Here is a 26899-nt window from a genome sequence, read left to right as displayed (position 1 = left end):
GCCCCGCTCCTCGCGCCGCCGGACAAAACTCCCCACCACCGGCCGGACATGTCTGCCGCCACCACCACCTCACTCCGGCATATCGGAGCACGCCACGTCACCGCGACACCACCCCGGGCGAATTGGAGATCGCCGCCTGTCCCACCGCCGCCTCTCTCTCCTCAGCCCCGCCGCTAGCCCGCGCGGCCCGAATCGGGCCCGCGGGGCCCAAACATCGCCGCCGCCACCCGAGGAGAGTGCCGCGCCACGACTCCTCTCCCACCGGCCACCGCTGCTCGCCGGCGCGCCCCGCCGCCTCCGGCTATCGCCACCGCGCCTCACCTCCTTCCCACCGGCGCCGCCCTTCGCCGGCGTGGCCCCGCCGCCGCGGGCTTCCTCCTCCACCGCGCCTCCACTCCGGCCTCCTCTCCGGCGAGCTCCGGCGTGAGCTCCGGCCGGCGAGCTGATGCAGCTCCGACCACCACCATCTTCGTTTCCGGCGACTTCTCCGGCGAGCACATCGGTCCGCGTGCGATCAAGATCTGGATCTGGAGATTCCACTCGGTTGACTTTTCCCTCCGAACCCTAATTTTTTGGCATTTTTCATTGCATCATAACTCCCTCACCGTGGCTCCAATTCGTGCGTGTAGCATATCAAAATGTTCGTCTCAACGAGTACATCATTTAATATCATTGTATCATTTTCATTTGAGCTCATCTTGATGCTCGAAATGTCGTTGGAAGAGGGCTATGTGAGGATTTTGTCAGATCTGTTTTAGCAAATGGCATTTTGTCATTTTTGCCATAATTAATGTGTGCATGCTATGATCCTGAGCTCTACATGTGTTTTGTAATGTGCCATGCCATCTTTACAGGGGTGTATGCCATGTATTTTCATGATATTTGTGGTGACTAGAACGAGCATGCAAAGTAGCATCATCGGTAATGCTGATTTTAGGGACTTAGAATTTCTCTAAGTCCTTGTCTGATTTTGTTGTTATGCCATATGTCCATATTGTTTTCTAGTGATCCGTGCCTCTTTTGAGGATGATCAGTAAGGATGTTTTGTTAATATTGTTGTGCTATATCTATCCATGTCTTTGTTTGCAATTATGGAGCACCCTAGCTTGAGCCAATCGAGCTCTACTTTTGCTATAAAATGTTACTGGCAGATCGTTGACATGTTTAGTGATTTTGCCGAGGTTGTTGTTGTTGATCCGTGCATGCTATGTTGTTGTTCTTGCCATGTCTAGCTTCTATGTCATGTCTTCTTCATGGGTGTATGCTTAGTTTGTCATGCAATGCTCTGTAGTGAGTGTATCGAACTCGTAAACATGCCTACTCGTTAACTGTTTTACATGCTCCAGTTTTTCACTAAGTCTGAATCTGTTTATGTTTTTGTCATGTTCACATGCTTGCAATTGTATTTTCTGATCCCTTTTGGCTCAAGGTCACTAAGGGACTTTTGTTAAGTGCTTTGAGTAGCTTCATTTCATGCCTTGCTTTGCCATGTTATGTTCCTGTAGCATGTAATTTTCATGCTCTAAAGATTGCTACCGGATGATAAATTCCAGACTTGTGTTAATTTCACTAAGTCTGAAACATGTTATCTTTTGCACTTTTGCCATGCTTGTTTGAACCTGTTATTGAGTGAATTAGCCGTAGCTCAGTGTTCATCTTTTGTTAAGCATCATGAGTGGATCCCTGTCAAGTATTTTGTTGCCATGTTTGAGTAATGTAGCATATTTATCTTGTTGCATTTAGATGGTCACTTGCTATTAATCGCAGACCGGTGCCATATTTGTTTTGCTTGCCATTTCCAAACCGTGCATCCGATTCCGGTGATCTTTATTATCGATTTCAACCGAAATCACCTCACCTTTCCAGTGGCACTCTTGGATTTCCAAGTTGAGGCCAGGTTCAATCATTCCTTGTCAAATCATGCATATGCACCGCATACCGCATCCCGCATATCATACCATGTTCATGTGTTGGTTGTTTACTATGTTGTGTGCTTCTTTCCGGTGTAGCTTCTTCGGGTTGGTTCCGTTAACGTCGCGTTTGTGAGGACCCGTTCGACTACGTCCGTTTATCTTCTTCATGTACTCATTCTTTTTCCTTGCGGGATTTCAGGCAAGATGACCATACCCTCGAAATCACTTCTATCTTTGCTTGCTAGTTGCTCGCTCTTTTGCTATGCCTATGCTGCGATACCTACCACTTGCTAATCATGCCTCCTATATTGTTGAACCAAACCTCTAACCCACCTTGTCCTAGCAAACCGTTGTTTTGGCTATGTTACCGCTTTGCTCAGCCCCTCTTATAGCGTTGTTAGTTGCAGGTGAAGATTGGAGCTTGTTCCATGTGGGAACATGGATATTTTGTTGGGATATCACAATATCTCTTATTTAATTAATGCATCTATATACTTGGTAAAGGGTGGAAGGCTCGGCCTTATGCCTGGTGTTTTGTTCCACTCTTGCCGCCCTAGTTTCCGTCATATCGGTGTTATGTTCCCGGATTTTGCGTTCCTTACACGGTTGGGTTATAATGGGAACCCCTTGACAGTTCTCCTTGAATAAAACTCCTCCAACAATTCCCAACATTAGTTTTACCATTCGCCACCTAGCCTTTTCTTTCCCTTGGATAGGCCTGCCCAAGGGTCATCTTTATTTTAATCCCCCGGGCCATTGCTCCTCTGAGTGTTGGTCCAAACTAGAGCCATGTGCAGCGCCCCCTCGGGGAAACTCGAGGTTTGGTTTTAGTTGTATGGAGAGCTCATCTGAGTGTGCCCTGAGAACGAGATATGTGCAGCTCCTATCAGGATTTGTCGGCACATTCGGGCGGTGTTGCTGGACTTGTTTTACCATTGTCGAGGATGTCTTGTAACCGGGATGCCGAGTCTGATCGGAATGTCTCGGGAGAAGGAATATCCTTTGTTGACCGTGAGAGCTTGTGATGGGCTAAGTTGGGACACCCCTGCAGGGTTATGAACTTTCGGAAGTCGTACCCGCGGTTATGGGCAAATGGGAATTTGTTAATGTCCGGTTGTAGAAAACCTGAAGTTGATCTTAATTAAAATGCATCAACCGCGTATGTAACCGTGATGGTCTCTTCTCGGCGGGGTCCGGGAAGTGAACACGGTGTTAGAGTAATGCTTGACGTAGGTTGTTCTAGAATCACTTCTTGATCATAGTTTCTCGATCGTGCCTTGCCTTCTCTTCTCGCTCTCTTTTGCGTATGTTAGCCACCATATATGCTAGTCGCTTGCTGCAGCTCCACCTCATACCTTTTACCTTACCTATGAGCTTAAATAGTCTTGATCGCGAGGTTGTGAGATTGCTGAGTCCCCGTGACTCACAGATACTTCCAAAACCAGTTTGCAGGTGCCGATGTTACCGAGCAGGTGACGCAACCAAGCTCAAGGAGGAGCTCGATGAAGATCTTGTCCTTTGTGTTGCTTCGTTCTAGTTGATCAGTAGTGGAGCCCAGTCGGGACGATTGGGGATCTGTGTAGCTTTTGGGGTAGTCTTCTTTTATTTTGGTTCCGTAGTCGGACCTTGATTGTATCTGGTTGATGTAATGCTTTATTCATGTAATTGTGTGAAGTGGCGATTGTAAGCCAACTATGTATCTCTTTCCCTTATGTATTACATGGGTTGTGTGAAGATTACCTCACTTGCGACATTGCTTTCAATGCGGTTATGCCTCTAAGTCGTGCTTCGACACGTGGGAGATATAGCCGCATCGAGGGCGTTACACTCCACAAAATAGTTCCTCATCAATCTGTTGTGGGCATCGATCCTTTCCCTCCATAATTTCTGACGACCAAAAATTGAACCATTATGCTTCTGCTTTCTATTGATGTGCATAGCTAGGATCATTGCGACATCCTCCTCCTCTTGAAGATCATATTCTTCATCGGAAGAATCGTAGGGCGAACTCATCTACAAACTTGAATTCAAACTAAAATTTCAATCTACAAACAACATGCTCCAAATTTATCTACAAATATGAAGTTAGAAGCAATATATACCTTACAAGCGTTTTGTCGAACACCTTGTGGACGCCGAGTTGCAAACCCCCATCGGACGCTGTTTGTCGGAGGAACGGGCGCTCGAGAGGTGATGGCGAGGAGAGAAGGCGGAGGAAGCTGCGGCGGCCATCGGAGAAGCAGGGGAAGCGGCGCGCCCACTGGGGATAGGCGAGGGAAGCGCCGACGGGTCGCCGGAGCAAATGGGTAAGCCGCGCGCGTGGATATTTCAGATCCGACGGTTGGTGGAGATTCGTGCGCCCGATTGGCTGTCCAGCGCGCGGTAGCGGGCGCTCGAAATTAACAGGGCGCAATGCAGTTTTGTTCGACGCGCTAAGCCGCTTTTAGAGCGCGCACGATTTTTGCGCATATGTTGAAGCTGTAGATTCGGTCGCATGCACACTAAATAGCCGTTTTTTCGAGCGCGCCGCTTATTTAGCGCCTCTGTTGGAGATTCTCTTACCCTGAAAAAAATACTTCTTCCGCTTCTTTTTAGTCATGTATATAAAATTTGTGTGGAATCAAACTTTGAAAAGTTTTATCAATTTTTTTTAAATAAACATTTGCAATACAAAATCAATATTATTAGATGCATTATGAAACTAATTTCATACTATACAACATAGTATTGTAGGTGTTGATAACTTTTAATATAAATTCATTAAACTTTGCGTAGTTTGACTTCAGACAATTCGTACATGCAAAGTAAAAGAAACATAGAGAGTTTATGTATAATACTCCCTCACCCTGGGTTTATTGGTCACCCTTATATTGTGTCAAAGTTTAGCCATAGATTTGTCTATCAACATATAAGTTGTATCTCATAAAAATTATATTGTTGGATTTGTATTCCAAAGGAGTCTATGATATTATTTTTGTAGTATATAACATATATTTTGTTAGTTAAATCCGAGATCAAAATTTGGCCTAAAATAAGAGGGGGCCTAATAAACCCGCCCGCCCGAGGAAGTAATAGGGAACAGTCCCAGGTAATAAGAATCCGAGCAGAAAATTGCATGGCCAAGTAACAGCTCTCAAGAAAGAGAAACAAACTGCAACAGAAGATAAGAATACAGGGCCGGTACATTGCTACTGAGGAAGAGCCCCTCGGTCCAGAGCATCATTAGGGCTGAACAACAAGTATAAGACACAGTGCAATCAGGAGCTTCCATTGCCCACAAACATAGCAAATGCCGCCATTAAAAACCAGCGGCCACAAAGGGAGCACCAACTATCAATCAACATGACTGACTAATGGATGGACGCTAATCGAAGTCTAGGAACTCCATCCTCTTCCTCATTGTGCCTTTCAGATCCCTTGCTTCCTTTTCGGCTTTCTCGGCCTGGGGAAAAGGGAGAAACACAAACGTAGTAGTATCGGTTGCAAGATCCTCTGCTTGAGCAATACCGGCAGCTACTACACATATCAGCACAAGCAACAAGAACAGCAAACGCCTACAAAAACTCTTCTTTCTTCATTATTTGTGTCCTATGCCACTTGTTAGATACATAATGCCATTTTGCTCCAAAGGGAGATAAAACGCTTGTCATGTTTCTTGTTCAAGTCCACTTAAAGTATAGATCGCTTGAGTGTACATAAGAGTGCACAGGGGACTGCGCCAAGAGGGAAGGACCAAATGATGAGCACAATCTCACATGTGACATCTTTTCCTCGGATAATGATTTTATTAGCCTTACATCTTTAGCTACAAATCAGAAGAGAAAAAAACTAGAGCTTCAAACAAGATTCTGTGAAGTGAAGTGTGTACCGTTCTTATTTCAGCCTCTGAAACACAAGTCATGTGACTAGGGAGTTCGTCCTTCTCGCGATCCTGCTCAATGCAATACCAGATCTATAGCATTAATATGGGAGAATGGATTTGGCCATGGTCATTTCATAGTGCACAAGAGATAATTACCAGTTCTCCAATTAATACAACATTCTCTCCGCGGATCACATATAAACCAAGAGGAACATCACAATATAATTCGCCCACAATTACTCGTTCACAAGCACCCTGAAGAACAACATTTGCTGCAAAATACAACATTAAAGATTTGATGGCAGAAAAATATGCAAAGAAAAGAGGATGTAGGAAGTGGCATACCAAACTGATCGAATGAGCAGAGAGTGCCAAGCAGCTTTCGTCCATCTCGTAGTAGGACAATAAGTTTTTCTGTAATCAAGAAGAAGACGCATAAACTGTTAATATCATAATAGCATTGCCAAACAAACAGGGTGTGTCTGATGCAAAGCTAGTTATGCAAGGGAGGTACAGGCTGCAGAACAAATAGGTGTAGGTGTTTCTGTTTGTATTCTACTATTTTGTATGTCTCCGCATTTTCAATTATTTGGTCAACAGAAATATTTCTAGCTCAACAATGATGCAAAACCCAAAAACTGGGTATTCATAGACACTTCAAAAACTTCACAGATACAGTTTAGCTCCAGGGATGATTTACTTCAACAACAACAACAACAACAACAAAGCCTTTAGTCCCAAGCAAGTTGGGGTAGGCTAGAGGTGAAACCCATAAGATCTCGCAACCAGCTCATGGCTCTGGCACATGGATAGCAAGCTTCCATGCACCCCTGTCCATAGCTAGCTCTTCGGTGATACCCCAATCCTTCAGGTCTCTCTTAACGGACTCCTCCCATGTCAAATTCGGTCTACCCCGCCCTCTCTTGACATTCTCCGCACGCTTTAGCCATCCGCTATGCACTGGAGCTTCTGGAGGCCTGCGCTGGATATGCCCAAACCATCTCAGACGATGTTGGACAAGCTTCTCTTCAATTGGTGCTACCCCAACTCTATCTCGTATATCATCATTCCGGACTCGATCCTTCCTCGTGTGGCCACACATCCATCTCAACATACGCATCTCCGCCACACCTAACTGTTGAACATGTCGCCTTTTAGTCGGCCAACACTCAGCGCCATACAACATTGCGGGTCGAACCGCCGTGCTGTAGAACTTGCCTTTTAGCTTTTGTGGCACTCTCTTGTCACAGAGAATGCCAGAAGCTTGGCGCCACTTCATCCATCCGGCTTTGATCCGATGGTTCACATCTTCATCAATACCCCCATCCTCCTGCAGCATTGACCCCAAATACCGAAAGGTGTCCTTCCGAGGTACCACCTGACCATCAAGGCTAACCTCCTCCTCCTCACACCTAGTAGTACTGAAACCGCACATCATGTACTCGGTTTTAGTCCTACTAAGCCTAAACCCTTTCGATTCCAAGGTTTGTCTCCATAACTCTAACTTCCTATTTACCCCCGCCCGACTATCGTCAACTAGCACCACATCATCCGCAAAGAGCATACACCATGGGATATCTCCTTGTATATCCCTTGTGACCTCATCCATCACCAATGCAAAAAGATAAGGGCTCAAAGCTGACCCCTGATGCAGTCCTATCTTAATCGGGAAGTCATCAGTGTCGACATCACTTGTTCGAACACTTGTCACAACATCATCGTACATGTCCTTGATGAGGGTAATGTACTTTGCTGGGACTTTGTGTTTCTCCAAGGCCCACCACATGACATTCCGCGGTATCTTATCATAGGCCTTCTCCAAGTCAATGAACACCATATGCAAGTCCTTCTTTTGCTCCCTATATCTCTCCATAAGCTGTCGTACCAAGAAAATGGCTTCCATGGTCGACCTCCCAGGCATGAAACCAAACTGGTTTTTGGTCACGCTTGTCATTCTTCTTAAGCGGTGCTCAATGACTCTCTCCCATAGCTTCATTGTATGGCTCATCAGCTTAATTCCACGGTAATTAGTACAACTCTGAACATCCCCCTTGTTCTTGAAGATTGGTACTAATATACTCCGTCTCCATTCTTCTGGCATCTTGTTTGCCCGAAAAATGAGATTGAAAAGCCTGGTTAGCCATACTATCGCTATGTCCCCGAGACCTTTCCACACCTCAATGGGGATACAATTCGGGCCCATCGCCTTGCCTCCCTTCATCCTTTTTAAAGCCTCCTTGACCTCAAACTCCTGGATTCAACGCACAAAACGCATGCTGGTCTCATCAAAAGAGTCGTCCAGTTCAATGGTAGAGCTTTCATTCTCCCCATTGAACAGCTTGTCGAAGTACTCCCACCATCTATGCTTAATCTCCTCGTCCTTCACCAAGAGTTGGCCTGCTCCGTCCTTGATGCATTTGACTTGGCCAATATCCCTCGTCTTCCTCTCTCGGATCTTGGCCATCTTATAGATGTCCCTTTCGCCTTCCTTCGTGCCTAACCGTTGGTAGAGGTCCTCATACGCCCGACCCCTTGCTTCACCAACAGCTCGCTTTGCGGCCTTCTTCGCCATCTTGTACTTTTCTATGTTGTGTGCACTCCTATCCAGGTATAGGCGTCTAAAGCAATCTTTCTTCTCTTTAATCGCCTTCTGGACATCATCATTCCACCACCAGGTATCCTTATCTTCGCTTCTCCTTCCCCTGGACACTCCAAACTCCTCTGAGGCCACCTTACGAATGCAAGTCGCCATCTTCATCCACACATTGTCCGCATCCCCTCCTTCCTCCCAAGGGCCCTCCTTAATGACCCTCTCCTTGAACGCCTGAGCTACCTCCCCCTTGAGCTTCCACCACTTCGTTCTAGCGACTTTAGCCCGCTTATCCCGCTGGACACGAATCCGAAAGCGGAAGTCAGCAACCACCAGCTTATGCTGGGGTACAACACTCTCTCCAGGTATCACCTTACAGTCTAGGCACGCACGCCTGTGTTCCCTTCTCGAGAGGATGAAATCAATCTGGCTAGAGTGTTGGCCACTACTAAAAGTCACCAGATGTGATTCTCTCTTTCTAAAGAGGGTGTTGGCTACAATCATGTTGTAGGCTAGAGCAAAGCTTAAGACATCTTCTCCTTCTTGATTCCTGATGCCATAGCCAAAGCCCCCATGCGCCCCTTCAAAACCTGTGTTAGATGTACCCACGTGGCCATTGAGGTCTCCTCCTATGAAGAGCTTCTCACCAATCGGTACACTCCTAACCATGTCTTCCAGGCCTTCCCAGAACTCCCTCTTGGTGTTCTCATTGTGGCCTACTTGCGGGGCATACGCGCTGATAACATTGAGAACCAAGTCCTCAACTACCAGCTTGACCAGGATAATCCGGTCCCCACGTCTCTTGACGTCTACCACTCCATACTTGAGGCTCTTGTTGATCAAGATGCCTACGCCATTTCTGTTTGCAGCCGTCCCCGTGTACCATAGCTTGAAGCCGGTATCCTCCACCTCCTTCGCCTTCTGTCCTCTCCATTTGGTTTCTTGGACGCAAAGGATATCAACACCTCTCTTCACCGCTGCATCAACTAGCTCGCGAAGCTTCCCTGTCAGAGACCCTACATTCCAGCTACCTAAGCGAATCCTCCTAGGCTCGGCTAGCTTCCTTACCCTTCGCACTCGTCGAGTCAAATGCGAAGACCCTTGCTCATTTTCCACTACATCCGGGCGCCGATGTAGCGCGCCACTAAGGATGCGACGACCCAATCCTCGCTCACTTGCCACCGTATCCGGATCAAGATACGGCGCGCCACCTGGGGGGTGACGGCCCGGTCTTTTGGGTTCCATCTCCATAAGAGTGGCTGAGTTTTTACGTTGGCTCGCCAAGCCTATCACAACCCTCCTCCTTTACCCAGGCTTGGGACCGGCTATGTTGAGACAACATAGGCGGAGTTCAGGGATGATTTACTTCAAATATAAAAAATTGATAAAGCGGTTGGAGCCCTGTAGCTTGCACTGTATAAGTTCCATTATTCATCGCAATGTACCGACCAAATAATAAAGCAATCATGATGTTCATGAAAAAAATACTTTATATTGAATAATGCATAAGTATGAAGTGTCATGAGCACATCGCCTTAGAGAACCCATCAGAGATTCTACTGCCAAGCACATGTCAATACGATTAGAATCTAACACGTATGTAAATACATCAAAGCCGCCAAGTAATCCAGAGAAGCTCAGGTAAACCAATTCAGCCATGCTACTGGGGATACCAAAGATGAAACCCTTTGAACAATGAACATCAAACACAGGGCTCAATATAACTACAACTAACTAACAGACCAACAGCATATACTCTATATTTAAGTTAGTAAAAGTACATAATCTGTAATCTATTACAGCACAGTTAGCAAGTGAAATTCCAGCTTTTATAGCAAGTCAAGCACAGCGAGTAGAAACTAGAAATTAAAGAATGCACTAAGGTTTCCATACATAATCAGTAACCAAAGGGGTTAATTTGTATTGATTCATGAGACTCTGTTTAAACCACATTGTTCTTTTTCTTTCTTCTTAGGAAATACAGTTTTAGTACTAATACTTCCAACCTAATATAAAATTCAGTATGTCACATTTGAATCTCCAGACACCTAAAGGAAAATATGCCATTTTATGTTTGGAACATCATCACAAATTACTGAAATATAACATTTTCTGATCTGCTCCACCCAACCAACTAAATCTACCGCATTCAAATCATACAATAATTTGCATAGAAGTGCTCCATGGCCCCCATCAACAACCCAAATCTACACTAGTTGGGTCCAATTAATAACTTATCTTTATGCTTAGCCACCAGAATTATAGTGAAAGCTATGGGACGTTGCCAAGTGTTAACATAATCCAACAGCATGTTCAATTAATTACATATCTTTATGAGAGACTATCAGAGCCCTATATTGATAGCCATAAGCAGTTCAATGTAATATTTCGAGCAATAATACGAAGCATTCCGCCACAGGCTCTTGATTCTGAAGTCTGAACTCTAGTCAGAGTAACCCTCTACCAAAAAGCTTCCAACTTTGAATGGGCCATATGAATTTTTGACACATCTACACCAATTTGGGGCTAATACACATAGAAACATGCTGCGCCAAGTTCGTCCTTAGCCTGCATAGCCCATCAAAAGGGCTCACCTTGGCACAAATTCAACAACTCTTGGCAAGAAAAACTGTCAAAAGCAAATCAGCGCAACCGACACTGGCTAAGCATCGAGGGCTAGGCAAGCCGGAACCTATGCAATCGGATCCAAGATCCCCGTAAAAATCGACTCTTGCTCCTGACACGAACCACTGCCAGTACCGGGGAAACTAATGGGGACAAAACAAGCATCTGGGAGAGAAATCTCACTATCTAAGAAGCCGGCCAGGGAGGTGGAGAGGAGGATCTCGTCGGGCCCGGCCCAAGACATCGCGCCGAACCCAAATCCGGCGCTAGAAATAGCAGTAGATGGCCTGATCGGCCGCTTCTTCGATTGGAGCTCTGTGGTTCGCCGTCAGGGGATAGCTTCTAGGGTTTGAGCGACTGGAGAATTTGGCGGATCGGAGCGGCGAGGAGTACTGGTTTGGTAAATTGGGGCGCTTGGAGTGAGGTTGACGCCGGGAGGAAGAAAAGGAGGTCGAACGATAAGGGGCGTGACGAGACGCTGACCAGTGGGGTCAAGGTCATGTGGGGGACCACCATGGCTCCTTGGTGTATCCTTGTGTCGACCGGACTCCGGTTTATAAAGCCCCTTTATTTTGCCGAATTTCACAAAAATACTTCAAATTTCCAATTCAGTAGCGTTCATGATTGGAGGGAGGTGAACATTGGAGCTCGTTAGCCGTCGAGGACACAAAATTACTCAACCTTGATACACAAATTTATGTTCAATTTATATGAACTGCGAAATGGTATCATAACACATTACTTTCTCCCGTCCCGTGTCGCCTTCGGGACGACCCAGGCAGAACCCTAGATCGGGCGCCGACAGGTCTCTCCATGTGCCCCTACCTCCCCTCATCATCGTGATTTTACAATCCATTTTGATGCACTGGAGTATGTGCATGTAGTTTAATTTTGAATTACGCACCTAAAATGCCTAGAAACCAAGTTAATGTATAAAAAGTCCAAACGAATCCTGAATAATTTCAATTTTTTTGATGACACACATATGGTTGCATGTTCACTGCAGATAAAAGTTCTAGCAATTTAAACACCCTCCTTTGTAGCTGTGACCCCATTATGTAATTCAAATCAAGATGAAAAATCAAGTAGATCACACAGAAGTTTATCACCAATCGTGTGAGATGCAGTACAAAATATCTTAGAGCACCGTCGGAGTATAGTGCGCATATGGCTTACACGAGAAGGTGTGTCGGCTACAGTCCACAACCCGCGTGTCAAGCACACCAGCTCGCTCCCCAAATATCATTTTACTGTTCAATCGTCGCCGGTGAAAGATGGGGACGTGGACCCGCGTCGTGAGGGCAACTTTGGCGGCCCACTCCGGCGACAGCATGGCCGCAGTTGCCATGCACGTGCTAACAGGTTGCGTGAGCGCGGACGCAATCTGCGACCGTGCAGCCAAGGCAGCCCAAACAGCCGTTGTTGCTTCTCATGTGGCGGCAGTGTTGGGGAACGTAGTAATTTTAAAATTTTCCTACGCACACGCAAGATCATGATGATGCATAGCAACGAGAGGGGAGAGTGTCGTCCACGTACCCTCGTAGACCGTTAAGCGGAAGCGTTATAACAACGCGGTTGATGTAGTCGTACGTCTTCACGATCGACCGATCCTCAGCACCGAACGTACGACACCTCCGCGTTCAGCACACGTTCAGCTCGGTGACGTCCCGCGAACTCACGATCTAGTAGAGCTCGGGGAAGAGTTTTATCAGCATGACGGCGTGGTGACGATGTTGATGAAACTACCGTCGCAGGGCTTCGCCTAAGCACCGCTACGATATAACCGAGGTGGATTATGGTGGAGGGGGCACCGCACACGGCTAAGAGATCAATAGATCGATTGTTGTGTCTTTGGGGTGCCCCTACCCCCGTATATAAAGGGGGAGGAGGATAGGGCCGACCAGGTGAGAGGCGCGCCCAAGGGGGGGCAATCCTACTCCAAGTAGGTTTGCCCCCTCCCTTTCCTATTCCAAGAAGGAGAAGGGGGAGGAGGAGGTGGAGGTGGAGAGAAGGAAGTAGAGGGGGCCGCCGCCCCTTCCCCTTGTCCAATTCGGATTGGGGCAAGGGGGGTCGCGTGCCACCTCCTCGCTGCCCTCTCTCTTCTCCACTAAGGCCCATAAGGCCCAATAGCTTCCGGGGGGTCTGGTAACCCCCGGTACTCCGGTATATGTCTGAAACCTCCCGGAACCCTTACGATGTCCGAACTGAAGGAAATATGCCCTAGAGGCAATAATAAAGTTATTATTTATTTCCTTTTTTCATGATAAATGTTTACTATTCATGCTAGAATTGTATTAACCGGAAATGTAATGCATGTGTGAATACATAGACACACATAGTGTCACTAGTATGCCTCTACTTGACTAGCTCGTTAATCAAAGATGGCTAAGTTTCCTAACCATAGACATGAGTTGTCATTTGATTAACGGGATCACATCATTAGAAGAATGATGTGATTGACTTGACCCATTCCGTTAGCTTAGCACTTGATCGTTTAGTATGTTGCTATTGCTTTCTTCATGACTTATACATGTTCCTATGACTATGAGATTATGCAACTCCCGTTTACCGGAGGAACACTTTGTGTGCTACCAAACGTAACAACATAACTGGGTGATTATAAAGGTGCTCTACATGTGTTTCCGAAGGTACTTATTGGGTTGGCGTATTTCGAGATTAGGATTTGTCACTCCGATTGTCGGAGAGGTATCTCTGGGCCCACTCGGTAATACACATCACTTAAGCCTTGCAAGCATTGTAACTAATGAGTTAGTTGCGGGATGATGTATTACAGAACGAGTAAAGAGACTTGCTGGTAACGAGATTGAACTAGGTATTGAGATACCGACGATTGAATCTCGGGCAAGTAACATACCGATGACAAAGGGAACAATGTATGTTGTTATGCGGTTTGACCGATGTCGGTGTCAAAACCGGCGGATCTCGGGTAGGGGGTCCCGAACTGTGCGTCTAGGCTGGATGGTAACAGGAGGCAGGGAACACTTTGTTTTACCCAGGTTCGGGCCCTCTCGATGGAGGTAATACCCTACTCCTGCTTGATTAATATTGATGATATGGGTAGTACAAGAGTAGATCTACCACGAGATCAAGGAGGCTAAACCCTAGAAGCTAGCCTATGGTATGATAGTTGTGTATGGAGTTGATTGCCTACGGACTACAACCCTCCGGTTTATATAGACACCGGATAGGGTTAGGGTTACATAAAGTCGGTTACAATGGTAGGAGATCTTGAATATCCGCATCGCCAAGCTTGCCTTCCACGCCAAGGAAAGTCCCATCCGGAAACGGGACGAAGTCTTCAATCTTGTATCTTCATAGTCCAGGAGTCCGGCTGAAGGTATAGTCCGGCTACCCGAACACCCCCTAATCTAGGACTCCCTCAGTAGCCCCTGAACCAGGCTTCAATGACGATGAGTCCTGCGCGCAAATTGTCTTCGGCATTGCAAGGCGGGTTCCTCCTCCAAGTCCTTCATAGAAGATTGTAAACACCAAGAGTAGTGTCCGGCCCTGCAAAATAAGTTTCCACATATTGCCATAGAGAGAATAACATTAACACAAATCTAATCTGCCGACGTATTCCGCAGTGCGTCATCACACTACGGCCAAGTCCTTTACTTGAATTGTTTTTACTTTTCCACCTCAGCATGTTTTACGAGGCGGTTTCCTTGGCACATCTTGTCAAAGCAGAGATCGTGTACCCCCCTTACGGGATTCTCATCAATACGGACGTGGGTAACCCTAACCGCGCCATTTATCACGACGCTTGGGAGGCAAGCGAGTTTTACTAGGCTGGTGGGGACGCACAACCGCATCTGCCCATATAAGGGGATAAGGATTCACCTTTTTACCTACGCCTTCTTCCTCCTTTGCCTATCCATCTCCTGCGCACTCGAACTCCAGCGCCCAAGCCCGCACTTCCCACCTCAACCTTCTCCAGCAATGTCCGGAGCGAGAGGCAAGTGGATGGTCTCCTCCGTCACGGAGGGCCATGTCAAAAAGCTAAGGAAGGTCGGATACTTGTCCAAAGACATCGCGCACCGGCTTCTCGAGGAGGGGCAGCTTCTCCCCACCCCAAGGCCCCATGAGAGGGTAGTATTCCTTCCCCACTTCCTCCGCGGACTGGGTTTTCCACTCCACCCATTTGTCTGGGGGCTCATGTTTTACTATGGCCTGGATTTCCACGATCTGGCCCCGAACTTCGTCCTCAACATCTCGGTGTTTATCGTCGTGTGCGAGGCCTTCCTCCGCATCCGCCCCCATTTCGGCCTCTGGATCAAGACCTTCAACGTCAAGCCCAAGGTGGTGCGCGACCGCCAGGCGGAATGCGGAGGTGCCATGGCGGGCAAGATGGCCAACGTCCTATGGCTCGAGGGCTCCCTCATGGAGACCCTGAAGGGGTGGCAATCGTGGTGGTTTTACATCACCGAGCCGCGCGATCCGAAATGGATCGCAGCCCCCAAGTTTCGATTCGGACCCCCCACGCGGCTTATGTCCTGAAAAGGACGGGCCTGTCATGGGGTGACGAAAAAGAGCTGACCGGACTGCAGACATGCATCCAGTCCCTGGTGAGCAAGCCGATCAAGCTCGTCGATGCAGTCCAGGTTATGCTCGTCCGCCGGATCCTCCCGTGTCAACAACGGGACTTTAATCTGTGGGAGTTCGACCCGGCGCAGCACCGAACCCTTAACAGGCTCTTCGACACGACGTATGAAGACATCTGGAGGGTGCTAACCAAAGGCGCCGAGGCTCCCACATCCGCTTCCGAGGACCGCAGATACAGCTCGCAGCGTCACGCTAGCGAGGTAAGCCATTTTCACCTTTTACAGGATGTTAAGTTTTTTCATAGTTTGACTCTATGCGGGATCTAAACTCCCTTACCTTTGACAGGCTTGGCGGGCAAAGTCTGGATCGATTAACTGTCCGGCTCCCTTGCCCGAAGACCCAGCCCCCGCTCTACTAGCGAAGCTGCTGGTTCCGGCACCTTATGTGGTGCCGGAGAACAAGGCCAAGAAGAAGAAGGCCACGGGGACTCGAAAGAGTTCCCGGCATATGGTGGTGTCGGACTCGTCGTCCGACGAGTCCGAGATGCACCCCTCCCGTGGAGACGAGGAGGAGGAAGAAGAAACCTCTCCCCCTCCAGCGGGGGGAGGCAAGAAGAGGAAGGCCGCCCCAGTAGGGGGGGCGAAGGGTCCAAGAAGAGGAAAACCCCTCCGCCGAACTACGCCCCCGACGCCAACGAGGACGAAGAGGAGTGGCCGGACAGGACCAGGCGTCCGGCGAAATTGTAAGTGTTCGGATACCAGAGTAACTCATGATATTCCTTTTGTTGCACAGCTTTCCCTAACATCGAATATAATCATGCAGCCCGCCCTGGCCCGAACTCAACGAGTCATCGAGCGGCTCCCTGGATTCATCGGACATGAACTCAGTTCCGCCCGCTATGTCCCCCCGCACTGCGGATGACGCTGAAGTGGCGTCGCAACAAGCTCCGGGGCAGGAGGAGGTGGTCCTGGAGGAGCCGCAAGGCGACCTCCCGGACTCCAGGAGTAAAGGGGACAAGACCCCCCAGGGCTCCAAGTCCGGCTTTGTGCCGGACACCGCGCCGGAATCTTCAACAGTTCCGGACCGTGGTAGGCGAACTCCTTCCAAGAGGAGCAAGCCTTCTGAACCTGCGGCCTCCGTCCAACCGGAGGTGCCGGACAATCTGCTCGAGGTGCTTGACGGCGCCTCCATCGACGAGGAGCACCATACTATTATGAGTATGGTGATCCAGAAGGTTCAGTCCGCCAAGAGCGGACTGAGTGAAGCTTGCGCTAGCCTCCTAACAGGCTTCGAGGTAAGTAAAAGATATGTAAAAAATATTACCACATAAACAGTAGCCCCTGATGCTCTGTTTGGCGTTCGGAAAGAAAAGCCGAATAGAGGATCTAGTAAATTTTGCAGGAGTCTAACAAAAAGAGTCAATATGCGTATGCAGGCTTCGCTGCTAGCCACTGCCGCACTGACTGCGGAGGTGGGTGCCCTGAAACAGGGACTCGAGTGGACTGAGCAAGAGCTCGGCCTTGCCAAGCGGCAGCTCGAGGAAAAAGAAGGTAGGAAATACCTTACAGAAAAAGTGCCTATAGAGAGGCGTGATTGCAAAAAATAACAGGATTGCACTGCTTATTATAGGGGCCACGACTAAGGTGGCGACCCTCAAGCAGGTGCTGTCCGAGGCCGAAAAGAAAACGGCCGCGGAGCGCACCGAGCGAGAGAAACTTGGAGCTCAGGTCGGCGAGGTGCAGCAAGAGCTTCAAGCTCTCATGAAAAAACATGAGAGTTTGGAGCTTGAGTCAAAGACCCAAGCGTCCGAGCTCGCGGCGGCCCTTGAGACTGTCAAGTCTGCCAAGGCCGAAGCCCAAAAGGCCCTCCAAGAGTTGGAGGAGATGAAGAAGATAGCAGCGGGTAAGGCATTCTTTATGCAAAGCAGAAGTATAAAAGTAAACTACTTGTTACTTACCCGAATCCGGAGCTCTCCAGGGGCGTTCGCAGATCTTCCCCGCAGCGTATCCGATGTTTCTACCGAGCTGAAGAGGGCAGCTCGACGGAGAAGGTGTTCTGGTCTCAGTATGCTAAGGCCGGACCCCCTGTGCCCTTGAGCGACCAGTTGAAACAGCTGGTCGAGCTCCACAAGGCAGCCGAACAGGCCATGAAGGGCTTCATAGTTCGGCTGTGGCCCGGAGAGGCCCTGCCTGGGAGCTACTTCGGGCTGGTGCGGTGGCTAGTGGAGGCCTGTCCAAGGCTCGAGGTCATCAAGCAGTCCATCTGCATCGAAGGAGCCCATAGGGCCCTTGCCCGTGAGAAGGTGCACTGGGGTAAGCTGGACGGTGAGAAGCTTGTGAGGGACGGGCCGCCGCTGGGGAAGGAGCATCGCAAGCCCGAGAACTATTACAAGGATGTTCTTGCAGGTGCCCGCCTTGTGGCGGATGAATGTACCAAGGATGTAATTTTTGAATAAACTCGCTCATTTTTATCCTGTGCGCTAAAAACTTGTTCATAGGCGCTTTAAGCAATGCTTGTTGAATTTAAAATATTATTTTCTGTGCGGCCGTTTATCAAAAAATTGAGAGATGGCCAGTCGTCGGCTTCTGCCCCCATGCCACTAGTGCCGGGGTGTTCAGGATAAACCTGAGCGCTCTTTTTCCCATAGTTGGGTCCTTCGAGGGAGGCACTCAGCACAATGAACCAGGCAATCGGACTATAATGCTTGAACACTCTCACTTAGCCATAGAACTTTATAATTTTAAATTTCGGCGAAGCCCCTAGTTCGGAAGACCGAGTTCGGAGTGCTATCCACGCCTTGGCCGGACAAAATCCGGCTCCTTGCTCGAAGCGGCATAAGTCTTTAGGGACTCGAAAAACCTCTCGAACAGCGACCGTTCTCTCGCCTCATCGTGACAGTCAGTTTTAGCTTTCTCCACTGAGGTGCTTAACCCAGCTCAACCGGGGCACAATCGCAGTGGTTCTCCTAGTGCTACCTTAGCCGATAGAGCAGAACGTAAGGCACCAAAACATAGGAGCCGAGCAAACCCAACTATTGACCCAAATCATGATTCGGAGCCGATGCATATAGTGCTATAAGTTTGGGGTGCCGCACTTGTGAAAGTGTACGGACTTCTCACACCATATTAAAGGGTACTGAAGCCCCTGGCGTACTTGCCGTACCACAGTGTACGGGTGCAACATGTCATTAATGAACATAGATAAAAGAGAGTAATGCAAAAAATAGACAAAAGCTATGCATTGTTTATAGAGAGGCTATTTATCAAAGCCGAACGATACAAGGAGTGCGATAAGCAAAAAGATATTTGGACTATTCAGTATGTCCTGACCAGGGGCAGGCGCGGAATTGTATTTAAAACAGGTATACCGCTCGTAACAGAGACCACCTGGGAGTTCCATAATGCGGCATGGCTTGTCTGCCTCCCTGGATCTTGCATCATTTGTGTGGCAGTCGAATTGCCGAACAGGTCGTCCGAAGTATGGAGTCCTGAAAGTAAGAAAAAATGAAAAAAAAGAATCCGGCAGCCCCTAGTACGTTTTAAGCCGTATTCTGGGCGTGCCATTATTGTGCCCCTTCCCCTGTGCCCATGGTATTTCAAGGGCATAGTTATGTACGCGAGGTACTGGTTTCGCTATGTTGCGAAAGCTGGGGTTGGGGCCGCATTGCTACGCTTGCTCTGGGTGTGCCAGGCGGTCCTGCTGTGGGTTACTCCGGGCGCGCTTGGCAGTGTCTGGCTTTTTGATAGCCGGACTGGAGAATTGCCTGAGAAGGCTACTTCGTACCTCCGCTGTGAGAGCCGCCGTATGCTCCTCCGTACGGAGGGAGCGTTCGGTGTTTCCGTTGACCGTAATTACTCCTCGAGGGCCTGGCATCTTGAGCTTGAGATATGCGTAGTGCGGCACCGCATTGAACTTTGCAAATGCGGTTCGTCCGAGCAGGGCATGATAGCCATTGCGAAACGGGACTATATCGAAGATTAACTCTTTGCTTCGGAAATTGTCCGGGGATCCGAAGACCACGTCAAGTGTTATTGAGCCTATACAGTTGGCTTCTACACCTGGTATAACGCCTTTAAAGGTCGTTCTTGTGGGCTTAATCCTCGAGGGATCTATGCCCATTTTCCGCACTGTATCCTGATAAAGCAGGTTCAAGCTACTGCCGCCGTCCATGAGGACTCTTGTGAGATGAAATCCGTCGATGATTGGGTCGAGAACCAATGCGGCGAAGCCGCCATGACGGATGCTAGTGGGATGGTCCCTCCGATCAAAAGTGATCAGGCAGGAGGACCATGGGTTGAACTTTGGGGCGACTGGCTCTATCGCGTATACGTCCCATAGCGCATGCTTCCGCTCCCGCTTGGGAATGTGGGTTGCGTATATCATGTTCACCGTCCGCACTTGTGGGGGAAAGCCCTTCTGTCCATTGTTGTTCGGCGGCTTGGGCTCCTCGTCGTTGTTGTGCAGCCCCTTGTCTCTGTTTTCGGCCCTTAACTTGCCTACCTGCTTGAACACCCAACAATCCCTGTTAGTGTGATTGGTTGGCCTTTCGGGGGTGCCATGTATCTGGCACAAGCGATCGAGTATTCGGTCCAAACTGGACGGGCCCTGAGTATTCTTTTTGAATGGCTTTTTCCGCTGACCGGATTTATAGCCTTTGAATCCGGCATTGACTGCCATGTCTTCATTGCTATTGCTGTTAAAGCGGCATTTTTGCTTATTCCGACGTGTCCTGCCACTTTTGTCCTTGGTATCCGAATTACCAGGGTTCTTTGATAAGTTGTTACTACGAGCTAGCCAGCTGTCTTCTCCCGCGCAAAAGCAGGTCATGAGTGTCGTGAGGGCTGCCATGGATTTCGGCTTTTCCTGTCCCAGGTGCCGGGCAAGCCACTCGTCACGGATGTTATGCTTGAAGGCTGCTAGGGCCTCTGCGTCCGGACAGTCGACTATTTGGTTTTTCTTTGTTAGGAACCGTGTCCAGAATTGTCTGGCCGATTCCTTTGGCTGCTAAATTATGCGGCTTAAGTCGTCGGCATCCGGCGGTCGCACGTAAGTGCCCTGGAAGTTATCGAGGAATGCGGCTTCCAGGTCCTCCCAAGAACCGATTGAGTCTGCTGGCAAGCTGTTAAGCCAATGCCGGGCCGGTCCTTTAAGTTTGAGCGGGAGGTATTTGATGGCGAGTAGATCATCTCCGCGTGCCATGTGGATGTGAAGGAGATAATCCTCGATCCATACCGTCGGGTCTGTTGTGCCATCATATGATTCGATGTTTACGGGTTTGAAACCCTCTGGGATTTTATGATCCATTACTTCATTCGTGAAGCATAGCGGGTGTGCGGCGCCTCTGTACTGGGCTATATTACGACATAGCTCGGAAGCGCTATGTCTGTTATGTTCGGCCCGGCCGGGTTTGTTGTATCCGGAGTGAAGATCATTGTCACATGCCGTAGGGCGCCTGCGCGATCCGTAGATCGATCTTGTTTGTCTTGCCTTATCCTTCAGTATGTCTCGCAGTTCGGGCGCATTTTCCCGTGCCTTACTTGAGCGGCGTCGGGGCATGGCTTGGGTGGAGGGCTGAGAGGCCTCTCTATCGCGGCCGCGAGGTGGCCGGTCTGCCATGTCATGCGCTGGTGATGTAGGTGCTTCCTCCTCTGATCGGGGTAGCGGCCTGCGCTTCGGGTAACTCTTGGAGGGGCGTTCGAGTTCATACTCTTAGGCCGCAAGGACTTCAGTCCATCTGTCAGCTAGCAAATCTTGGGCAGCTTTAAGCTGTTGCTGCTTTTTCTTGAGGCTGCTTGCCATGGCTAAAAGCCTGCGTTTAAAACGCTTTTGTTCGGCGGGGTCTAATGGTATGACGAATTCGTCGTCATCGAGGCTTGCCTCGTCTTCGGAGGGAGGCGTATAGTTATCATCCTCGTCCTCTCGGTCTGCCGCTCTCTCATGAGGGCTGGCTTCTCCATCTTCCTGTGCCGAATCTTGCTGAGGTGGGTGTTCTTCGGCGTTATCCGGGGTAGTATTATCTCCCGTGCCGGAATCACCGTTTTTGCTTTGGCGGGATTTAGAGCGGCACCGCTGACGCCGGCGCTTCGGCTGTTTCTTGGGGGCGTCATCCCCCACTGTTCCATCGCCATCTCCATCTTTTGGAGTGTCCACCATATATATGTCATATGACGAGGTGGCCTTCCAGCGCCCTACAGGTGCTGGTTCCTGTTCGTCTCCTACATCGTCGTCCATGCCGTCGATGTCTTCGGAGCTGAAGTCAAGCAGGTCGGTTAGATCGTCGACAGTGGCTACAAAGTGGGTGGTGGGTGGGCTTTGAATTTCCTCATCGTCCGTATTCCACCCTCGCTAACCGTAGTCCGGCCAGGGCTCTCCTGATAAAGAGAGAGACTTAAGAGAATTCAGGATGTCGCCAAAAGGCGAATGCTGAAAGATGTCTGTGGTTGTGAACTCCATTATCGGCGCCCAATCGGATTCGATTGGCAGGGGCGCGGGGGGTTCGGAGTCCGGGGTGGAGTCCGGATCCTCGGAGTCACGGATAGTGCAGAGTGCGGGGCTAGCGTTCGGCTCGATCGCCTCTGAGATCGCAGCCCTTGAGGCAGCATCCAACCGCTGATCCTCGATCGGCGCAGTAGGCTCCAAATCAATGGTCGAAACCGATGCGTATGCGGCCTCCAAGGCGCTGTTCGGTGTCAGAGCTATATCATGCCCATCGAGACAGTGCGGCGCGCTCGGCTGTGGCTCGAATCCGTCGAAGATCAAGTCTCCGCGGATGTCGGCCGTGTAGTTTAAACTTCCAAACCTGACCTGATGGCCAGGGGCGTAGCTTTCGATCTGCTCCAGGTGGCCGAGCGAATCGGCCCGCAGAACGAAGCCGCCGAAGACGAAGATCTGTCCGGGGAGAAAAGTCTCACCCTGGATCGTATCGTTGTTGATGATCGAAGGAGCCATCGGGCCTAAAGGCGACGACACAGAGGAACTCTCAATGAAAGCACCAATGTCGGTGTCAAAACTGGCGGATCTCGGGTAGGGGGTCCCGAACTGTGCGTCTAGGCCGGAAGGTAACAGGAGGGAGGGAACACTTTGTTTTACCCAGGTTCAGGCCCTCTCGATGGAGGTAATACCCTACTCCTGCTTGATTAATATTGATGATATGGGTAGTACATTAGTAGATCTACCACGAGATCAAGGAGGCTAAACCCTAGAAGCTAGCCTATGGTATGATAGTTGTGTATGGAGTTGATTGCCTACGGACTACAACTCTCTGGTTTATATAGACACCGGATAGGGTTAGGGTTATGATATGGACAGTACATGTGCTCTTGTCGTTCCACCGTTACTATCAAGTAAAATATCAGCCAATCGAGAGGCTCGCTATGAAAGCAACATGCAAAAGTATGTGGTTCCCGCTCTACGTCATAAGAAGATCATGTGTGCTACAGAATAGAAGGGGATTTTAGGTGTGAAGCCTGTTCCATATGCTACGCTTGTGCCTCAGGAAGAAGTGAAGCCCACGTTCAGAACACCTTGTCAATACTTCAACGTAACCAGCAGAATGAAAGTTTGAAGGCTGCACCATCAAGTTCATTTTAGTTTTGGCCTAGCAACCATACATGCAAGTATACGTATGTGTGTCTTTTTATTTGTTTTTACTAGTTTGTTCAGATTTCCTAGTTTACAACTTGTAATTGATGAGGAGTCCTCATCGTGCCCTAGTCTAGGTCGGGCTTAGCCCAGGTGTTACGCACAACTTATATAAGCAAGGGGTGCAGTTTCTGTCGAGGGGTCAGGTTTTAGTTCAGGAAGAAAACTCATCTGATGGATGCGTATCTGTACTTCTGCGTCCCTGTCTAGGGTTTGATAATTGCATGTGTTTCGGTAGCTTGGATCGCCAAGGCACAAGTGTCGTTTGATTCTTGATCTACAAGGGTCAATCTAGCTAGCTTCCCGTTCTTCTCCATCTACTTCTGCTAGTGCTTATTATTGCTAAATACTCCGTCGTCGTCGCCGCCGCTAATCACCATCAGCTTAATCCCTCCATCTAGCTCTAGTACTACTACACCATGTTTACTACTTCCGATCCATCTAGTCCAAGTTCTTCCACACGTACACATCTCTACACATATATATCTCTGTCTGCTCTAGTACGTCTGCCTCCGATCAAGTATATTCTGCTAGCTCTTTGCGCCGGTGAAAGATCAGGGACATCCCACAAAATCGACTCAAAGTTATTTGAGTCGTATCAACTGGTATCAGAGAGCGCCAGGTTTATCACTGCGCGCGATGTCAACCGCAAGCAAGCGTGACGGGGATGAGGTGCGGGAGGATGACGGGCCGCCGCAATATGGTCCCGATCTGGACCCAGGTGTCCGTGCTATGTTCAAGGCTACATACCAGCACTTTGACAACCGCATGAAGGCCCTCGACGAGACGGTGACCGACGGGTTCCAGGCCATGCAAGCAGCCCTCCGTCGCCTAGAGGCAAGGGCAACCGGCACGGCTGCTCCAGCGAGGGAACAACATGCCCTGCAGCAGCGAGCACCTCGACATGTCCGTGACGCGGACGTTACCAACGACGACAATGATGCTGAGTTCGAGGATGGTTCTGATGCTCGCAGCGACTTGCCTCGCCGACCACGATAGGATGCTCGTCCCCGTGATGATGGACCAAGGCGGCGCCGTGATGAGGACGAGGACGGAGGTATTGGTAGAATAAAAATTACTATACCTTCGTTCACAGGCAAGGCCGGTCCCGAGGAGTATCTTGAGTGGGAGATGCGTGTGGAGCAGATTTTTGATAATCATCGTTACTCCGAGGAGCGGAAGATTCGTTTTGCTTCTCTTGAATTTTCAGGTTATGCATTAATTTGGTGGGATCAGCTCAACCGCAATGACGCACGACCAGAGTCATGGCATGAGATGAAGCGTACAATGCGTGCTCGCTTTGTGCCAGCTTATTTTCAGAAGGAGCAACACACAAAGCTTCACCGTCTTGTTCAAGGAGCCATGACGGTGGATGAGTATTACCAACGGATGCAAGTTCTGATGATCAGAACTAATGTGCATGAGTCTGATGATGCAACAATGACATGCTTCTTTGAGGGGCTGAATGAGGATATACGTGACCGTGTTGATTTGATGCAGTATAATGATATGCAAGATCTTCTTCATCAGGCGGAGCGTGCCGAACAGTGGGTCAAAGCCAAGCAAGTTTCCAAAGGCCGCACCAATTTCAGCATGGGGCGACGTTCCTATTCACATGACGATGATAATGTCAAGCCAGCTTCATCCTATAGGTCAGCTGCTACCGATCACAAGGAGATGAGCAAAGAATCTATGGCCGCGAGCAAAGTGGCTTCAAGGGCTGATTCAAGTGCGCAGTCTGCTATGCGTACTAGTGAGATTGTTTGTTACACATGTGGAGGTAGGGGACACAAACGCATTGATTGTCCGAACAAGAAGAGAGTGCTCCTTGTTAATGATGGATATGTTTCCGAAGACAAAATTGACTCAGAGTCTGATGAGCCCAAGGAAGGGGAAAGTGAATCTAATCCTATCATGTGCTATCCTCTAGATTATGATGACCTGCCATGCATCATGGTGCAGCGAGCTAAAGAGGATCAAATTCCAAGTTCGGGACAGCGGTGGAAAAATTTTCAGTCACAATGCAAGATCAAAAACAAGTGTTGCAAGTTGATTATTGATGGAGGGAGCTACACCAACATCATAAGCAAGCTTGTGGTGGATGCTTTAGGATTGAAGGCATGGCCACATCCGCAGCCACATTGCATTGAGTGGTTGTACAACTCCGGACGTTTGAAGGTGACTCACAAGGTACGCGTAAAGTTTAATATTGGCACGTATTACGATGAGGTGATTTGCGATGTTGTGCTAATGGATGTGTGTCAGTTGCTATTGGGTCGTCCGTGGCAATATGATCGCAACGCTATACATGAGGGGAGGTCGAACACTTACGTGGTCCGAGATGTTGGCATGAAACGTGTGCTGCAGCCCATGGGTAACAATGCTATCAAGATTGATCATGTGTTTGTATACAACAATTTTTTGAAGAGTACCCTGAAACCGAGGACGGTTTCGCTTAAAGGGGGAGAGGATGATATGGACAGTACAGGTGCTCTTGTCGTTCCACCGTTACTATCAAGTAAAATATCAGCCAATCGAGAGGCTCGCTATGAAAGCAACATGCAAAAGTATGTGGTTCCCGCTCTACGTCATAAGAAGATCATATGTGCTACAGAACAGAAGGGGATTTTAGGTGTGAAGCCTGTTCCATATGCTACGCTTGTGCCTCAGGAAGAAGTGAAGCCCACGTTCAGAACACCTTGTCAATACTTCAACGTAACCAGCAGAATGAAAGTTTGAAGGCTGCACCATCAAGTTCATTTTAGTTTTGGCCTAGCAACCATACATGCAAGTATACGTACGTGTGTCTTTTTATTTGTTTTTACTAGTTTGTTCAGATTTCCTAGTTTACAACTTGTAATTGATGAGGAGTCCTCATCGTGCCCTAGTCTAGGTCGGGCTTAGCCCAGGTGTTACGCACAACTTATATAAGCAAGGGGTGCAGTTTCTGTTGAGGGGTCAGGTTTTAGTTCAGGAAGAAAACTCATCTGATGGATGCGTATCTGTACTTCTGCGTCCCTGTCTAGGGTTTGATAATTGCATGTGTTTCGGCAGCTTGGATCGCCAAGGCACAAGTGTCGTTTGATTCTTGATCTACAAGGGTCAATCTAGCTAGCTTCCCGTTCTTCTCCATCTACTTCTGCTAGTGCTTATTATTGCTAAATACTCCGTCGCCGTCGCCGCCGCTAATCACCATCAGCTTAATCCCTCCATCTAGCTCTAGTACTACTACACCATGTTTACTACTTCCGATCCATCTAGTCCAAGTTCTTCCACACGTACACATCTCTACACATATATATCTCTGTCTGCTCTAGTACGTCTGCCTCCGATCAAGTATATTCTGCTAGCTCTTTGCGTCGGTGAAAGATCAGGGACATCCCACAAAATCGACTCAAAGTTATTTGAGTCGTATCAGGTTACATAAAGTCGGTTACAATGGTAGGAGATCTTGAATATCCGCATCGCCAAGCTTGCCTTCCACGCCAAGGAAAGTCCCATCCGGACACGGGACGAAGTCTTCAATCTTGTATCTTCATAGTCTAGGAGTCCGGCTGAAGGTATAGTCCGGCTACCTGAACACCCCCTAATCTAGGACTCGCTCAACCGATAAAGATCTTCGTAGAATATGTGGGAGCCAATATGAGCATCCAGGTTCCGCTATTGGTTATTGACTGGAGACGTGTCTCGGTCATGTCTACATAG

The 26899-nt window shown here is 48.8% G+C and overlaps 1 protein-coding gene across 1 annotated transcript; it reads right to left on the bottom strand.

Moving 5' to 3' along the window:
- Positions 1-5000: 5000 nt before the first annotated feature.
- Positions 5001-11436, bottom strand: LOC119355268 (sm-like protein LSM1B). Its single transcript, XM_037622054.1, has 5 exons — positions 11174-11436; positions 6121-6189; positions 5932-6047; positions 5782-5844; positions 5001-5355 (listed from the first exon to the last, which is right to left on the bottom strand). Exons 1-5 carry the CDS (start codon positions 11232-11234, stop codon positions 5278-5280), a joined length of 387 nt encoding a protein of 128 aa, XP_037477951.1. The 5' UTR covers positions 11235-11436; the 3' UTR covers positions 5001-5277.
- Positions 11437-26899: the final 15463 nt, after the last annotated feature.

Source organism: Triticum dicoccoides, chromosome 2A (assembly GCF_002162155.2).
Source record: "Triticum dicoccoides isolate Atlit2015 ecotype Zavitan chromosome 2A, WEW_v2.0, whole genome shotgun sequence".
Lineage (NCBI taxonomy): Eukaryota > Viridiplantae > Streptophyta > Magnoliopsida > Poales > Poaceae > Triticum > Triticum dicoccoides.
Note: the sequence above shows the minus strand (reverse complement) of the source record. Positions and strands in the feature narration are given on the sequence as shown.

Bases quoted from the DNA above. Each gene is read 5' to 3' on its own strand.
- LOC119355268 (XM_037622054.1), bottom strand. From the start codon at position 11,234: ATGTCTTGGGCCGGGCCCGACGAGATCCTCCTCTCCACCTCCCTGGCC. The intron at 6,190-11,173 runs GTGAGATTTCTC...TCTTGATTACAG, and splicing joins CCTGGCCGGCTTCTTAGATA to AAAAACTTATTGTCCTACTA. The intron at 5,356-5,781 runs GTACACACTTCA...CCTTTTCCCCAG, and splicing joins CAGAGGCTGAAATAAGAACG to GCCGAGAAAGCCGAAAAGGA.